At 36.4% G+C, this 19,132-nt stretch overlaps 1 protein-coding gene across 1 annotated transcript in view; it reads left to right on the top strand.

Annotated features, from left to right (window-relative positions):
- Positions 1 to 19,132, top strand: part of PDGFC (platelet derived growth factor C) — a 157,712-nt gene that overhangs the window by 84,321 nt on the left and 54,259 nt on the right. Inside the window, exon 4 of the mRNA XM_014943005.1 lies at positions 18,274 to 18,469. Coding sequence (XP_014798491.1) covers positions 18,274 to 18,469 — 196 coding nt within the window. The remainder of the gene's footprint in view (positions 1 to 18,273; positions 18,470 to 19,132) is intronic.

The following is a 19,132-nucleotide window of genomic DNA, read 5'->3' on the forward strand; positions in this document are numbered from 1 at the left end:
CTTTCCTTGCAAAGACAACAATCTTGGCAAAACGCCTGTATGATGACTAATGATTAAAATTTGGCCACGTTGTACGTAGTTAAAAAAAAGGATTCCATAGTGCCTTTCAACATGAAATTACATAATCAAAAGTGGACATGGTTTCTTTTTCTTCCATCTTATTTGATGGCAATAGAATTATGACAGTAACATTTTGTGTATATGTGTAGGAAAAAAATTGGAATAGTTTTTGTTATCTGTATATATATATATATACCAGATTTAACAGGATCATTTCACAATTTTTCATCAGTTTATCTTCTAATTCAGTGCTGGAGAAATATAATTTTTCATTATATAACATGTCTGTTATCATGACTGATGTTGGTTACTTCATATTCTACTTCAAAAATCTGATATTTGCACGATACTTAAATAAAACCCATCTATGCCTTATTTTTTTCTCTTTTTTTTCTATAAACGTTTCTTAATATAGTGATATTCTATGCGCATATTAGTGCTTGAGTTTAATTTATTGTTGTTTATTTGCTCTTTGTACTGTGATCAATCAATATTTCCACTTAGTTTACCTAAAAAGTGTGTTGTGGCCAGAAATAATATGATTCTGTGTTAAAGCAGCAGCATGGGAGAAAAATTAGGACTTTCACTTTCATTAATGAACTAGGACTGCAGATTTAGATAAGACTTTGAACCTTGGAAGAGAACAGATAACCAGCTCTGGTATAGTCCTATTACATATGTGTGGATCAAAATGAAAAAAGTAAAATGCAATGAATAATACATTTATAGGGAAAAAAGCCATGAAACTGATATATTTTTTGTCACTGAATGAATAACTTGATAAATTTAAGTCAAGAACTGAGTTTGGCTGGGGGTTCTTTTTGACTTTTGTTAACGAGGCATAGCAGCTGACTTAATTTTTTTTCAGTGAACTGATCTCACAGACATTGACAGTATAAGCATTTTCTGTGTGTGAGTAAAAGGACTGGAGGCTTCAGATAGAAGCACATGTTTGCAGCTGTTTTACATAACATCTGGATTTCATCCACGTTACCAGCTGTAATGTACATAGAATAAAAGAGGGAAAGAGCAGATGAGAAGGATTCCAGTAGATTGTGTCATCAAATGACTATGGCTAATTTAAACATTCAGGTATTAATAGTGGTACAGTACCCTGAATTTAAAGAGGAAAAAAAAAAAAAACCAAATACCTACTCTCACCTTCCAATAATAATAATATTACCAATAGTAATAAAGGAAGATTTAATGTATTTCTGGTGTTCTGATGTTAAGATAATAGTAAATCTAGACTAATGATGAACTGTTTAGTGCACTTCAAAAAAAACACCACTATTTAATAGGTTTTCCTTAGCCTTGAAAGTCATTAAAAGTTTAAGGTTAATTTTGTGCTTCGACGTAAGATAAATTTCTTTGTAGTAAAGGTGCAAGATTTTGTTATGTTAGCAATCTAAGATGACTGGTCGTCTAGCCCAGACTGGTTGGTAATGTGAGCCTGGTGAAAAGATAATTGCATGCTCTGTTAAAAAAGGGGATGGTTCTCATCATCTTTCAGGATTTATCTCCAGGACTAGATAGATACAGCAAGTATTTATCATAAGTTGCTTTTTTTTTCATTTATATTTACACAAAATACCTTTAAACTTGTTATTTTAACTCCTGTCTTTTCACATCAAGACACAATTATTTTGGCTTGTAACCAGAATTTGAATAATTATTATTAAAATGAAATTTATATCACAAATGGCTTTTTCTCTCCTCTTCTTACAGTAACTTTAGAAGACAAATTAAAGAAGTGCTTGGGCTATTGAATTGGGACTTGCTGATAAGTATCAATGCTGCTCAATATTTCTGTGGCATTACTTTCCAGTAGAACTGAAAGAAGGAAAAAAAAAGAAAGTTGTTCTGGGAAGGGAATTATTAGAATAGGAAACCTGAATGGATAGAACTAAATGCCTTTGAGTCTGAGAATATTGTCTTAATGAATGACTTTGGGCTGAGCAGTGAGTGGTTGTCTGGTTTTGCCAACTTCTTATCCCTGGTTATCCTGTCCTGCGCTGGGCGCTAGAGGTTGAGGGGTATGTGCTGGGGTGACGGTGCATGTGGCTGTAAGTAAGGGAGTGTTTTTGTTATCAGTTTGAATTTTAACAGCGATCGCAAGGAAAGTAAGTGATTTTGCAAATGGATAAAGCAGGTTTACTGTCGTCTGCAGGATGTACCAGAAAATGGAACGAAACCCGATTTTCCGACTGTTGGGGGTTGGAGGGACTTGTATGTGAAAAACTGCCAAAATAAAGAAAGAAACTGTGCTTCCAGCCCCTTTATTAATCTGTACTATTTTTACTTTGCAAAGGTTACTTTGTTTCAATTGGGCTTTTGCCTAACATTTTCCTAGAGCAGTCTCTAGAAGTTGTAAGGATAATAAGCAACGCTGGACAAAGTGCAAATGCAGACCCTTGTGGAAACTTCCAGTCCTTGCGGGTAGTCTCCCCAAGGAAATCCTATATCAGTACAGCAATAGTCTGAAATGTCCTAACATACAGTAATTCTTCTGTCTGTTATGCCACAGTTAGGTACCATTCTTTTAATACATTAGATGGTCAAGATGTGTTTGAGGAAAACTGCACCCAGAGGAGCTGACTCTCTGTGTGCTTGAGAGAATGAATACCCATATAAATGGGATGTTCTGATTACTCTATTTCAACCAGCAAACTTAAAGATATTGCTTTTTACCAGCCTATGAAAAGGAAGATACTGACCAGAATAGTAGTGGTTTTCTGATGGTGTGCATATATGGTGTTGCGAAGAGATGGGAACTGCTTTAAGGCAGAAGTCCCCTGGTGCCAGGCTTGACTCTAATGATGATGACAGGAGAAAGCAACCTCGACACCACTATGGATGGGTGGACTCGCCTCCCTCCCCTGCAGAAGGACCCCACCACTGGGATTGCCAGAACTGCACTAAACTCTAGTAAAATGATGGAGCAAGTGGGAAATTAAACTCGCGAGATGTGAGGGGGACACTTTCTGTGGTCCTGAGTAATAGAATTGCTTGGGCTTCTGGCAGTGAGATCTTTATCTGTTCTTTTTGTCGCTCTTAAAGTCCATCTAAAGTCTCTCAAAGTCCCTGCTGAACTGGAGAATGTTTTTTTGTTCCAACACCAATACAGTGGAATGATTAGAGAGGTGAATTCTGATCTGAGGATAACCACGGATTGTAACTTGAAAAATCCTGGGGAATGTGCCAGTCTGAGTCTTGCCACATTTTTAATTTCTACCCTTGTTTTTTCTGCTACTAAGGAATTCTGATGGTATGGACTCATTTTAACATGAAATCAACAATGCTAACAGCCATGTATGCCTCTTGACATTTGATATATTTCACATCTATCTCTTCTGAAGTGGGCACAAAGACTTTCATCTTTATTAGTTTTAGGCTTGCAGCTGGTCTTCAAAGATATCAGAAACAGTTTCTGCTCTCCTCTTCCAATTTGGGAAAACAAGAATCTTCCAGAGGCAAATCTGCATTCCCGTGAGCTGAGAGTGTGTGATCACTTTAGCCTTCATCAGATCTGGCCAATTTCAAAATAAGATGATGACTTATTTTGTTGTTGTTCTTTTTAATTATTTTCTCACTTTCACTTCTGCTGTGAACTCCTTGGATCTTACAAGTAGATTTGATGTTACTTCCAGAAAAGCACTTAGTAGTAATTAGACATGCCATAAAAATTGAAAAGATTAGGTTGAGATCCTATTCCAAGAATCCTTTTTTTTTTTTTTAAACCACAGAGTGAAATCAGAAAAGTCTTTACAGACCTTATAGCTACTTTTGCTGAATTGTGAAGTAACAAATATTATTAATTCATAGAAAAGCTTAAAGATTTTTTTTTTATCAATTCTTCAATAAATGCCTGTATATGGATATATGTGGTTTGTCTTTGCAGCAATGCAACTCATAATGCCTCCTGTTCTTCATCCAAGAATGTTTAAATAGTTTACATGCAAGTTCTGTATACAGGGATTTTTTTTCTGCTTTGTAGATTCTAATAATAATGAAAAATATCGGTTCTTTGTGTATCCTACTGCAGCGTAGTCCATAAAGAGTTAGTCTAATTACTTTTAATAGACATCTAACTCTAGTTCTCTCTAAAATAACGTTTTGGTGGAAGTGGGATTTGAAACCAGTCTGAGTAAAGTTAGTACCATATGAAGGAAAATGTATCTGTTAGCAAGCCTGTATTTACTAGCTTTAAAAGATAAGTCCTGTTTTAAAGTGAAACACGTTTTTTTTTCATCCCTTGTGGTTCAACCTTTCTTTTTTTAAACAGTGGCACCTCAACTTATAAGTAATTTTTAAAACTTTTCTCATTACACAGGAACTATTACACTGGCAGTGAAATCAACATTTTCAGTAACATTTAGTTCTATGTAAATAGATAATACCATGAAATACCAATCCTCTTCCTCTTTCTGCTCTTTGCTCTCTCATGCCTTAAGGCTTGCTGAAGACCTACACCTAGGTGAGGTGAACTTAAGACATCTCTGGATTTAAAATTTGACACTGAACATTGCTTGAATTTTATTTTTATTTTTTAGCATCCTCAGGAAAATTCTGTGTAATGCTCAGGTTTTAAAATAATCTTCTGAGAGAATAAAGTTATCAGAAGCTAACTTCATCATTCTGTCACTACACAAACAAATTGTGTTACTTTAGATTGCAACCAGCAAGAGTCAAATAAATTACTTCTCTCAAATTCGGTCAGTGAGGAAGGAGTCCCCAAACTGCAAAATCTCAAGTCATCAAAATAAGTTTACCAAAGACTTTATTTAATTTCTCTCCTTTTGTAGAAGACCAAGACTATTAGCTGCACTTAATTCCTGAAATATTTTAAAAATGTTATTATGCTGCATTAAAAAAAATAAAATAAAAAGAACAACGAGAATCCCTCCCATTCCCCCCCGCCCCCCCAAAACCCCACAACCATGTTCTCAGTTGATTTTTGCTCAAGAATCTTTTCTCTCTTATTCAGCTTCAGAGTGGAGGCAGGCAACATTTGGCATCCAGCACTTCATATTTCTTTACAGTAGTGAGACTTTGATGTGCAGATAATACTTTACCTGCGGCATATTAAAATCTTAACTTCAAGCCTACAGTTTTAAACAGCTGCTATAGCACTTTGGATAGCACTTTGGACCTTTTTTCTTTTTTTAATTGCACAAGATTTTAATAAAATAGACTTCAGCTAAAGTGCCTAGAAATAAGAAGATAAGATTAACTAGGCTAGAAATGTCAATAAGCACTGAATTAACAAATGCCAGATTTGTCTTAAACATTCTGAGTACACAGAGTTCTTCATGCAATGCTATGGTGGACTAAGTAAACAAAATTATGGACCATCAAAGTTTGTAGATACTGATATTACTGAAATTCTGCAGAGGGCAACTGATTAGATATGAAAAATATTTACTTTCTTCTTCAGCCATTGTGTGCTTCAGATATGCATGTTTAGCTATTGTAGACCATTTATCACCAAGTGATTCAAACGCCCCAGTAATTGAGGTGCTGGATTAGATTATATGTATATTAATTGTTTTGTTCATTCTAATTTACATGATAGCATAAGCTTGAGGGCTTGCTATTCCTTTCTTGTTCATTATGCTAGTGAATTACTGGCTTCACCTACTAGTGTTGAAATTGTTGATAAATGCCTTGTGTTGGGAACATATTGGAATTCTTAGGCATAAAATTATAAATTAAATCTGCATCAAGATGTGGATATTTATAAAAGCTATTCTGTATAGTAACCTGGTGCTATGCCCTGGAAAAAAGCAGTACCTTAACACAAGGTGCAATCTCTATTCATTGAAATTGGTAGAGTTTTCTTCTATTTTAGAGTATATCATTCTCTTTTACAATTACAGCGTAGCGATTAACATTCAAGACATTCTGTAGTGATTCCAAGTATAACAAGGACAAAATCCTTTTTATTTTACTTGTTTTAGTAAATGGAGTCCTGGGATTTAATTTCTTCCTTACCTTGAGACTCATGCGATATGATTTGAACTTTGAATTCAACTTGTCCAAGCCACAGTTAGCAAACGTAATTCTTGGGCTGTAAAATTAATAGTTCCACCTTCTACCTCAAGCAGTTCAAGTGAGGATATAGACTCAACCATAACAGGTACCCAAAACACATTCTGAAAGGGTGTGAAGGGCCTGGAAAGCGGTTTTCAACAAATATCTTGACCTAGCATGCATCTGGCCTAGGAACAATGAAGCAGCTCTTCCTTGTTGGTGGACAGAAGGGCTTCCAATATTCGTACTGGACAAGAGAGCACTACTAAGGTGTGTCACTGTTTGTTCTACCACGGAATCTTAAACCAAAGCCACGTTGTCTGAACTGAAGATAGTCCCCTTGGGGCAGCCATCAAGCTGTGCTACTAAGGTTAGAGTCTGATTTCATCTTATACTGTTTACCTTCTTTCCAGAAGTGCAGGGAAATTGTGCAAAATACATTTTAACCATTGATTTCTCCCAACCCTCCAATATGCTTATATGTGATTTCTGAAGAATTTGAAGATTGCTGAAGAATGTTGTGGATGGTTTGGCAAGGGTTAAAGTTTAAAATAAGGTTAAGTGAACAGATCTGGCTGAATACTGATTTTTTACTTAAATGTGATCCTGAATAACACTGAGGATAAGACTATTGTGGAAAGCAGCATATCTGGCAAGCTGGATTTCACACTGAATAGTAGCTCTTCGTGATGTGTGATTGAGCAAAAATCATCACAGCAATGTGATATTGTGATTGAGCAAATTATGTTAAAAGAATACATCCCTGTAACAGTGTTGCCAAGACCCTTGGGAAAACCACAGCTGCTTCCCTTGAGTAGTTTTAAAAAGGTTGACACATCTGAAAATAGGGATATTGGAGTGACTTAAGAGTTTCAAACCTCACTTCTCATTTTACAACTGTGGAGCTTTTTCAGATCATCCCATATAAGGCTTCTTGATCCTGGGATACACATAATGGTATAAGAAAATTTTGATATTAAAGGTAGGGAAAAAAAGATGTCAGAAGTTCTAGTGACAAAAGCTTGACCTTCATGTGTGCAATAAGTAATATATTACATGCGAATAAAAAATGAAATCATAAGTTAACATGTGAAATAATCACATGTGAACAATCACAGCACTGGGGAATGAAGCCCAAATCAGTATTCAAGTAGGTTTCTGAAGACCACAACAGTGTGTATAATCTTTTACGTGGCATAAGTTGTGACTGTGATGGTCCTTAGAGCCCTGATGTTAGTCCTCCTCAAGAACACCTGCTACACTAGATTAGCAAAAGTGTCTTTTGGAAGCAGTTTTACTTAAAATAGGCTAGTATATTGCACATGCCACAGGAAGTAGGTCTCTTTTGGCTGCTCTAGTATGTTTTTATAGTCTGTCTTTGGGAAAATAGAAAGGTCAGAGTAAAGTGAAGATAAATTTTGTGCAAATGTGAGAGGATTGTTCATCTGACTTCTATGAAGTCCCTGGCATGAATAAAAGTTGAAAGATCAGATAGGCTTATGCCACTTTCAATTAACTGAAAATGGCATGTATTTTAGCTATCTAAAGTTAGAGAGAATGGCAAGAGTTCTCTCAATGAAGCTAGAAATTTTACCCCATCCTAAGAAAATTCTCATCAGTTATTCTAAATAGTGATTGCTTGTCATTGTGGTCTGTCTATAAATGATATCCTTGTTGTTCATGTATATGTGAGTTCAATAAACAGCAAGATCAGAGATGCACGTTAACAGAAGAAGTTGTAAATGTAGTATTCTTCCATACAGTGATTTTATACTGTGCAAAATATTTGGATTTTCTCCTTGCAGAAAGACTTTTATAGCTGGACTTGTGTTTCCTTTCTGAATTGCTTCTAGACATGCAAGTCTTCTAGAAGAGTACTTTTCTAGATTGTTGCACAATTTAATCTTCCATGCAACAATACTAGAAATGAGTGTTTCAAGTTTGGTTTTGTGCTGCGTTCTGTCTGCTTGAAGTTCTTCCAGTTCAATAAGAGTTGCATTGCATTCATCTCTGCAGACCAGTATTGAAGTTGCATGACCACTTTCTGCCAAATCATCTTCTAGGAATAAAATTTTAATGAGGCGACGGCATTATATTCTTCCAAAAGCTTTGTTTTAGCAGGCTAACACCAGCTTAAATATATTTTTTGGGGTTTTTTTGCTTTAATGGATATTAAAGATGTAACCTGGTTTTTTTGTCTCTGAATTTGGAAGCATAGTATAGTCCAGTTCAGAAAATACATAAACAGATGCCAAATAATTTATAGTACTTTCTTTGTTTCTCTTTTTAACATAAGGGTATTCTGGACACACATTTTCTGTAAATGTAATGCAAGCCTGAGGCAGGTTTAAGCTGGCTTTTAGAGTTTCCAGTAGCCATGTTATTTCTGTACCAAGAGTATGGCACAAACTTTGCAGTTTGCTTAGGACCCTCTGCATTTTTGACAGTGAACTGAATGCTACATTGGGTTCATTGTTATAATTACCCTTGCTCTATAGTTAAAACTAGCCTCACATATGCTGCAGTCACACCTTCAATTGTAGTGTACAAAACCCTTAAATCTTTGGTTATCTTTTATGTCTCCTCTTATACATCTTCTCCACTGTAATTTTGTGACTAAAAAGGTTAGAGTTATATTTTCATGTAGCTAAGGAGTAACACTTCAAAATGGTCTTGAACAACACTTTCTTTTCAGAACTTGAAATACGCCTAGCAATCTTCATAAAAGTTTGAGTTGTTATCATTATAGAAATCTACTGTATAAAAATTTAAAAAAATAAAATTCATACAAATAACAAAACAGTGGAAAAAGCAAAACAAACCGTTTCAGAACTGGTATTTTGAAAGGTTAGGGTAGTGTTTTTATCTTTTTTTTTTTCTTTTTTTTTTTTCTCCCAGGTTGGAATGTGATCAGGACAGGATTATATTTTTCATTCTGAATAATACCTTAAATGAGATGTAGCTGTTTAACACATACCGTATCCATAGAGTCTATTTATTCAGACTGAATTCCACATGGACCACGGATAATCTTTTTCCCAAATGTTTGCTAGTATCTGCTCTTAACAAGTGCTGTACAATATAAACTGAAGGAACCATAAAGAAAAGGGGATAATAAAATTAAGCCTTGGTTTTCAACAAAGTCTGACATAAGATCAAGAAGCGAAATTTTCAAATAGGTCAGATTTTAAAGAATTTTTCTATAAAGGGCATGAATCACAAGTATACAGGAAACTGTAGCTAGTATTAGAAAATGAGATACAAGCAGGTCTTAAGAGATGGCATTGAACGTGACACTTTTAACTGAGATGAAATGGGACCCGGGTTCATTTCATGGTTCTGTTGAAGTTATCTTCTTGCACTTGTAGCCACTCTGTGCCCTGCACAGTTTGGAAAATCCGGGTAATACCGCTCTGTTGCCTGGTCCCTTCCTACCTCACTCAGTATGTACAGTCTTTCAAGACAGACTGACTGATACTGTGTGGGCATGTGTGTGGTCTCTAGTACTAACAAAGCTAATTTTGGATGTAGCTTGTAAGTGCTGTCATAATGAAATTGAAAACAAATTGGAAGTGCTGGGTTTGACGTTTTTCACATTCGCTTGAGTTTCTTTTGTTGCCATAGATACTATTTTTACTTATAATTTCTGTTGATGTTTGTTTACCTCTAAGAATCTAGTTAACTTTTTTTTCCCAAAGCTTTGCTAAATCAGTTTTCTGTAAGAAAATAATTTAAAAAAAATCCAAATATTTTGAGTAACAGAAGAACTGGAAAACTTCATATCTGAAAAAAATTACTATCTTTTTTCTACCCAAACCTCCCAAACACAGAAGATTTTAAAAATACATTTTTTTCTTTATAAAGTAAATAAATAACTTTGTTATCTCTTAGTAGGTATAAATATCTCCAGCTGGGTAACCCTTTTCCTGGTTTACAATTTGTTCTTGCTTCCTGGTCTCTTTCAGCATTAAATCTTAGAGCATGTCTTTTCCATTGACAACATTTTTCATGTATAGTAAGTTGTACATTTCCAAGGATACTTGCAGTTTTTCCTATCCCATGTGTTTGTTAAAATTTGGATAAGGAGCTTTCAAAAACCTGTCCCTTTCTGAACTTCATTATCACTGAGAACTACTCATTTTATCGGTTCATTATTAAATAAGATTGAACCTCCTTCTGTTTTGATCTTCTACAAGGTGCACCTGGGAAATGGATCCATTGCCATACTCTTAGCCTTTTTTTCAACTTGGACAGTTTTCAGTATCTATTCACATTGCTTTGTATAGAGGGACTTGTGAGTGCAGAATATGTAAAAGACTCCCCCTTCCACAGGGGAAGAGAAAATAGGATACAGAAAACAACAAAAATATTATGTAGCATATTGATGCTATGGAATATAGCAGAAAAAAAAAATGCTAAGAGAGGTCTTATTGTAGGAAGATGAAGAAGTAGAAAGAGAGGGTTTATTGTAGGAAGATAAGGAAGTCGTAATGACCTCATGCTGTTGATGGGTGCAGGTCAGGTATTTTGGCTGATTATATCTATTGTCTCCCCTTGATCCTATCTGCCAATCCTTGAAAAGGCAGGGGAAGAGATTCATTCAGAAGGGTGTTTTTTTCCTTTTTGTATGTTTCTCTTTCTCTCCTCTTCTTTCCACTCTTTCTCCCTCCATCACTCCCCCCTTAGGAATTAAAAAAACAGTTGGAGTAGCTACACATTTTGTTATGCTTCTTCTTGTCATCACAGTTCCAGATACTACTTGGGGATTTAGAGACCATATTGTAAATGTAAATGAATTGTAAATCGTTCAAAGGGAAGAAGAACAGGGTTATAAACAGCTGTTCTTTTGCTGTGTATACAACAGGTACTTTAGTTGTCTCTCATTCATTCTGGCCAGTAAACTTTGAATGATTCTTCTACTGTATCTAATACAGCAATGACATATAGATGAGTCAAACACCTAGCTGTTATCCAAACCATGTATGACTAATGAAAAATAGAGAATAAGAAATATTCTTTGCTTGAAGAATATTTCTTCAGAAAATAACATTAAAATTTTGTGCGTCGGTGATAGCCTGATGTGCTTTCTTCTTGCTTACGAAGTACAGATGTGGAATCAGATTAGCTTCTCAGTGTTTTATTCTGCCTGTGTTTGGCAAGGAGTCTCTTTTATATCCAGTCTGTAATCTTTCAAATATGTATGCTCTTGTAGTTATTAATACTCTTGCATTTCTGTATAGCAGTGCACCTACAAGTAGTTCTGTCCTTACCGGAATGAACTATAATATAGTGGCTATGAAACTTGCGCAGCACTTTCTTCTCAAAAGGTTATATCCATGCCTCTTCATTTGCATCTCCAACACAACTCATTCTGGATTCTGGATTGATTAATTAAATATCTAAATAGTTTTGGATTGGGGAAAAGGCCACAATTTTATTTCATTAAGTGATGCCTATCTGTCTGAGATGACTCAGGTCACTCAAGCTAGCAGTTTAGTGGAAGAAGACAGAGATTGGGAACAATCCTTATAGAGTCTATGTTATGTGATGGCTACTTACCATAGAATTTTGTTATTAGGAAGACACTGAAGCAAAAAAAATGTGAAAAAATGTTATCAAAAGGACCAGCTTGACATTTGTTTTATCCAGAAGAGAGAAGAAGGATATTGCTATAGTAAGTTTAACTGTTAATTGTGATATTGCAGGGCTTTTTATTAATTTTTGAATGACAGAAATGTATATTATATGAACATGCAACATACTAATGATCCTATTTTTTTCAGGATAATTGTTGGCCCAGGATTGAAAAAAAGCAGATTATATTATTATCAGTCCGTAATAAAATAATTATTCCAACAGCTTTATGTATTTAATATAGATGGAATTCCTTTCACATTCAAGTCAGCAGGAGCTTTAATATTGATTCTAGTGCAGCCAAGATTTTACCTGTGGATGTTGGAATAAATGCTTATTGAAACACTCTAGAATAATTAGATCTTTGAGCATGTGATAACACCAAAAACTTACCTCATCTAACATTTAGCAAAAGGAATTCTTTACCTTGGCTAAAATGTAGTATTTATCTAGTTTTAAAAGATATTGAGAAGTTCAGGACCAAGACTGGCTTCCAAAAGAGTTTGGTCTGAAAACAGATCTCAATAGAGGTTCCTTTTATTGCAAGAAGATTTACCATGCACAAAACCCCCTGTTTAATTGCCATCCTCTTTGAGCAGAAGCCAGGGCACTAGGCAAAGGGCTGGCGGAATACTTGAAGGTTATAAAGCATAAACTTGTAAAGTAAAAGTATAAACTCATTTTTGTTGCTTGATGCAATTTGCAATCAAAGAAGGTTTGTTAGTGTATGATTAGTCATGATTATCTTCTGCAAGACACTAAGTAATGCAGCTGTTTGGAAACTATATTAAATCTGTTAATACTGTTCCATGCTCTGTTCTCCAATGATGTTTCTCTTCCACCCTCCCCACCCCACCCCCATTCTTTTTCTTCCTTTTGTCCTTCCCTGTTGGGCTAACTGCCAAAACTCAGGGTTCCTGAAGATCTATTAGAAAGCTTTTGCTTCTCTGTTCACTTCATCTGTGTGCAGTCCTTCACATAATGTTCTTTACATAGTTTCAGCTGAAAGACCTTTAGCCAGCAGTTAAATAGTGTATGATATTCAGTGCCTAAGGTAACAGTACAAGTTTGAACTCAAAACAGAAACTAAATAAAAAAAGTAATAGGTTAAATTGTAGGATTTGAAAAAACAAATGCAACCCTCTATACAGTCATCTTGAGTTGTGTGAACTGGAATTTTTTTGCTTGCCTTTTCAAGTGTGTGAGGTAAGTATGTGTCAGAGGGAGGAGTAATCTAAACAAGATGTAATATTTCTCCTACATGTTTCTGATTTCTTACTTTACATCCATGTAATACTTTATATGTTTATATTGCTACATTTGCTAAGTTATGTAATAAGTACCTGTTTAAATTAGCAGATTTCTAGTTCAAAGTTGAATTCATCATGTTGTGTTAGATGACAGGTTATGTGTGTGTATTATATGAACGTGTGTGTGTATTACAGGTATGTGCACTTCTCTATATATTTATTTCTTACTAATACCCAAAGAATCATGTCAAGATTTCAAACAGGTAGCTGTATCCAAGCATAGAAGCTGCTCAAAATGGAAAATCCACAGAAGTCTAGATGTGCCTCCGAGATTTAACCTAGAAAACCGCAAACCATAGCGCTTAGGAAAGCTATCTCAGGAGATAGATACAGCAACCCTGTATGAAGATTTCTTTGCTCACTACTTGAAAAGGTGGTGATGAAAACAAACTCTGTGTGCTTCAAAAGCATTTCTTGTGGTACTTGAGGCATAATGGTTTGGAAGAACAGACTTGCTTGTTAGCTATGTTGAAAACTGGCAGCACTGCCAGGCTCAAAGGCTCAGCATCAAGTTGGTGGCAGGCAGGGAGTGGAGGATGAGGAAGCTGTGCTTTTTCAGTCTGGGGAACAGAAGGCTACGGGGCAGTCTAATAGTAGTGTCCCACTTGCCTGAAGAGCAGTTGCACAGGTGACCAAGTTAAACTCTTCCTGATAGCAGCACAGAGTGTAAAAAGAAAGCAAACCCTGAAATCCCCATGCCTAAAAATTGCAACTTGGGACACTAGGAAGGGAGATAGTAGAGCACTGGAACAGCTTGTCCCAAGGCCTTGTGTAGTTTCATCCACAGGGGTTTTTGAGTATCAAGTAGAAAATGCAAACCCTCAAAGAGGAGACCTGCTATGGTGTGAGCAGGAAGCAGGAGCTGGGACTAGAGGTCTCCAGAGGTCCCTTCAATGCAGTGTTTCCATGATTTTGAGTGGCTTTGCCCTGATATCCACTTTACATGCCAATGATCCCAAACCAATGTATTTGTCTTCAATTTTCTGCCAGTAACAGACCATTTTCCAGCTTTGCCGTTGTACCCAGCAAAAGAGTTAAACTTTATTTTGACTGTTACATTGAGATAATAGCTACAAAGTGCCTGGAGGCAACTGAGCCAGAGACAGAGGACAGAAAGAGGTACTTCTCTGCTTTGAGCTACTACTTTTGAAAATAGGCTTGCTGCTTTTTGAATGTCTGGTGGAAGAGGAAGAAATAGCATGTTATATTACATTTCAAAGAATTTCGTCTACAAAGTCTCTTTTTCTTTACATATGTGGAGCGTTGTAAAAATTATATGGGAATGTTGTCAGCAAATCCTTTCGATTACTTTAATTAAAAAAACCTGCTTCCCTCTGAGGTTCTGTGGTAGGGAATGAGTAGTTAATGTCATCTTTTGTTTCTGAGTTTTAAAGCAGAAGAGTCACACATACTGCAACATTACTATATATCTGAAAAAGCTCTAATAATAATTGGTAAATATTTAGAGTTTAAACTTTTCTTATGTTGGAATTTGGCTTTTTTTTTTTTAAGTGGTGATAGCCACAAGTAAGCTAATGCTGTTTCTGAAGGCCTAAAAGTTGATTTTTATAACTAAGGGCTATAAAATGAAATACGCCAAATAATATATTACCAGTGCATGTCTTCTCGTCTTGTCCTATTGTGAAATTAATGTAGGTTTAGCAAAAAGTTTTAATAAGCAATTTTACCAGTACTATGTGATCTTTTAAGTGAATAAGCCCTTAAGTGAATCTGTGCTGAGGCCGTTACTCACTTTCAGTGCTCCTCTCTTCTTCTGCAGCTCCTTGTCTCTCTCCTGAACTGCATGTGATTTGTCTGAGTTTTACCCATGACCCTTGCTAAAATGTAGTGATTACAATGTTCTAAGAAAGAGGTATTTGCTATATTTAAAAAGTGTCAGCGCTGATCTTTGTGAAATGTGTTGTGCCCATGGGGGAAGAGACCTACTTTGAAGTAGGCAGGAATGAGCTTGTCTAGTCGGTGGGTTTAATTTCAGTTTACAGTGGCATCTGCTGATCTGTTTGGTGATACCGTGGTTTTTCATCTGCATTACCATGTCGGTGGAAGGGTTAGGCACTGCCGTGCTTTCAGTATGCCTGGAATCTTGTAATTTTCAGGGGCAGACTTTCTACATTGATAGATATATAAATCTGGTGATAGCATCTTGTACCACATCAAAGACAACTGCAGCGACTCATTCTTCAACTTCAGGCTTTGTTAAGTGTGTGCTGTCCTTTCCTAATAAGCGTAACCGTGTCATATCCCTGGGTCAGCTTAGGGATTTTTCCTATCTAGTCTGCCCTGCTTCCAGGACTTTCTCCTGCAGGTGATCTCAGTTGCCCATCTTCTGATGAACTTTCAAATACATTGTTTTGGTTCTTGTCTGTCCCCATTTCCCTTGCTTGGAATTGTTGTCCCCTGGCTGAGATGGTTCCTTGCCTACCTCAGTCCTTGCCTAAACTGATTCTTCAGGGTTGTTCAATGCTCTCTGTACAGTAATAATTTTGTTTTTCCTTTTTTTTGGGGGGAGAGCAGGGGAGGATGGTTGTTAATAGAAAGCTAGACAGATCATGGCAGCAATGTATGTAGCTTTGGAGTTTTACAGCTGAGCTCTGTAAATTGGACTGAACTTGTTACTCCTTTTTAAGTGGTGCTTAGACTGATTTATCCCTAAAATAAAGCCAGGAATTGCAAAATCATTCTGCAAAGAATAGAGGCTATAGTGTCATCTTAGCCGTGTTCAGGTAGCTGTGCTCTTCATGCAATTTCCTCAACAGAAATGTTCAGAATATGCATGCACTCAGTAGGAAAAGGCTAGCGTTTTGTGGTACAATGGTACGATTTATGTAGAATGGATAAAAAGGAATATTGCGGCTTATCTGAAGACAAATAACAAGCTCCATTCTCCAGTGACAGCAATTACTTGCCTTTGTAGTCATACAAAATAATTCTTTTGTAAGAGAAGAAATTCCACTGTGTGAGAGCAAATATTTGAAATGGAGCAAGTGTTGTGTGTGGGAATTTGATATGTCCATGGAACACTGTTGTGTGCTAAAGTAAATAGGTATTTTTCCTTTATAAAAGGAGGAGCTGAAGATACTGGAGATGCTGCAACTTCTGTTCACTAAATTGCCATATGCCTTTTCTTTCCTTTGCTCTTTTATATTGACTTTCTATTTCATATGCTTGGACTATTTACAATCCTTACTTGCTGTTGTTATCATTGTCCTGATGATACAAAAGAAAACTCCTAATGTGCTGTGAAATATAACATGGTTTGTAATCCTGTGTGTGCTTTTAAAGACAAAACCACTGATTATAGTGTCATCAGACACCACACGTTGTTTGTCTGAAATGGTGGTCCTTTGCATACTTTGGAAAAAGCACTCTGGTGCACTAATCTCTGGGAAAGTAATTGTTATTATTGTTGGCTCCTGTGTTTAGCGTGCAGCTCTCAGCTGACATACTATACATTATAGAAAAATGCTTGTGACTCAGCTAACAAAAGCCCAATGAAGTGTCTAAATTAGGAATCTGTTTCTCTTGCCTTTTTTTGTGCTTTTTTACTTGCATGCTCTCCTGTCTTATTTGTACACAAGACAGTCAGTCCTCTGCAAGATCACACTCTGTCAGTTTTATATAAGCAGCAATTCCACTTAAAAGAAAATCTACCATTGTCGTACCACACATGGAAGGCACCAGTCTGTCAGAATAGAAGGCAAACTCTTTCAGACTTTAAATTACATTTAAGTATAGATTAATTCTTTTAAAATAGCAATGCTATTTCTATGCCCTTCTTTTCTGGCAGTACATTCATTTAGCTGTCAGCCTTTATATGTAGCTATAATAAGGTACAATTATTGCAGTGTATATTTTCATTGTAGACTGAATCATATGTCTTACATAGCTTCAAATGAATGTTCATCATAATGCTGCTTATAAAACAATCAGAAAAACAAGATAAAGTACCTAACTGCAAGAAACAATGAATAGTTGAAAACAAAATAATATTAATAACCCTCCAGTACAAAACTACAACATTCTTTTGTTACTGGAGTTATTATGGGTAACTCAGAATTCCTGTGATTTACCATTGAAAAGTCAAACCTGACTGTATACAGTTTTTTAGAAAAAGCTAAAGATAGTAAAAGTCACATGTTACAGCATAAGCAGGGATTTTTCATTAAATAGAATTAAATTTTGCAGTTTAGAGATCTCGTCATTGTACATCACAATGCTAAAATGTATGCAGATTAGGTCAGTGCCTGTTTTTTGCAGCTAAATACCCCATACACCCCAGCTGCTGAAAGTGAATTCCTGTGAATGTTGGGCACCTGAGAATGAGATTTCTTGAGTTACTGTGAAGAGAGATGTTGGTGCTCTGAAAGGCACAGCTGCTGCTCACTGAAGGAAACCTTTCCTTTCCGTAACTCCTCGCAGTTACAAATTCATAACCCGAAGAGATCATTTCAGTAGTTTCAGTGTTACTGTGTGCTTTAAAAAAATCAAATGCAGGTGGCTTCTTTCTTTTGAATTCATTTGCTGCCACGTTGTAAAACACTCATTAAGTTTTACATGTGCCTAATCTAACAATGCTGTGAAGAACTTTGAGGAAAGCCCTCAATTGAGTCATGTCAGTAAATGTCTAATTTCTTACACTTGGTGACTTTCCCAAGCACGTCCCAGTTTCATTTCTGTATCGGGATATCTTTGTTCTGATAGAGTCCTCAGGAAGGAGGCAGCCATCACAAATCCTCATCATTGGACTCCATAAATGTAGGATGGTCTCCTTTAACAGGAAACAAATTTAAACCGTGCCTTCTGTGGTAGGTGTGATCAGACCTCTCCTTGTGCCCTCCTGTGACTTCCGTGCCCTCTCCCATCATAAAGAGCTGAAACCATCAGCGGGTGGCAGCATGTGGTCACTTGGGCTGCTGGGCATCTCTGAGGAGCCCAGGCTTGCATTCCCGTTTTTACATTCATGTTTCTCTTACCTCTGCTTGAACTTCTGTTTTGGTTTCTGAACAGCAGTTGAGGCATGGGTTTGGATAACTTTTTGCCAGCAAAGTAATACTACTTTTGGGTTATTGTTAGATTTTTTCCAAGCAGAAATTTCTTGCAAGACGAGGAAAAGCAAGCAAAGTAACAGTGTGTTTATCTGTGCATACTATACAAACACTATAGGAAAGGGAAAAGAAATGCGTATTGATGGCTCTGTTTTCTCTCTTTACTCTAGGTGTGCAGGATCCTCAGCATGAGAAGATAATTACTGTGACTACTAATGGAAGTATTCACAGCCCCAAGTTTCCCCACACATACCCGCGCAATACTGTACTAGTGTGGAGATTAGTAGCAGTAGACGAAAATGTATGGATACAGCTTACTTTTGATGAAAGATTTGGGCTTGAGGACCCAGAAGATGACATCTGCAAGTAAGTTATTTTAACTTAGAAAAATGTGTGGGGAATGGAAAAAAAGCGTTGCTCAAGTTTTGCAAAAATGTGGCACCTGCATGTCAATATATTTATAAAATGCATCTTTTAAATTACTAGTTTGTGATTTTATTTTGCACTGCTAGAGAAGAACTTCATGCTTGAAAGCTTTGAGGTCCCCCCATTTTCCTTCTGCATTCAGTATCTGGGCCACAGATTTGTTGTGATACAAAAATGTGAAATATTTAATATTTCTCTCAAGTAAAAGTTTTGACAACTGGGAAGATATTATTGACAGAATGTTAGAGAAATTAATGTCTAATCTTTACAGAGAAAATTTGGGTAAGCAAGTTCCCTGAAGTGGAATTCGGGTCAAGACACCCTACTGCTATTTTTTTTTAATGGCCTTTAATGGTCAGGTTCTCAGGTTTCTATGAAAAACAGCACTTAGGGTATTACATTAATTGGCATTCCTTAATGGTATTGTCATTTTCCCAACTTCTGCCTGCTCAATCACCTGCACAGGTTTCTCTAGGCCCTATGGAGTCTGTATTTCCTTCCTGTGATTCGCAGCCAAAAGCTTTGTAGCTCGGGAGAGATACAACTGTGACATAAGAGGTGTCAGAATGGATGTAGTTCTGAACTGGATCGTGTTTTGGATAT

The sequence above is a fragment of the Calidris pugnax genome, unplaced genomic scaffold, assembly GCF_001431845.1.
Source record: "Calidris pugnax isolate Ruff unplaced genomic scaffold, ASM143184v1 scaffold15, whole genome shotgun sequence".
Taxonomy (NCBI): Eukaryota; Metazoa; Chordata; class Aves; order Charadriiformes; family Scolopacidae; genus Calidris; species Calidris pugnax.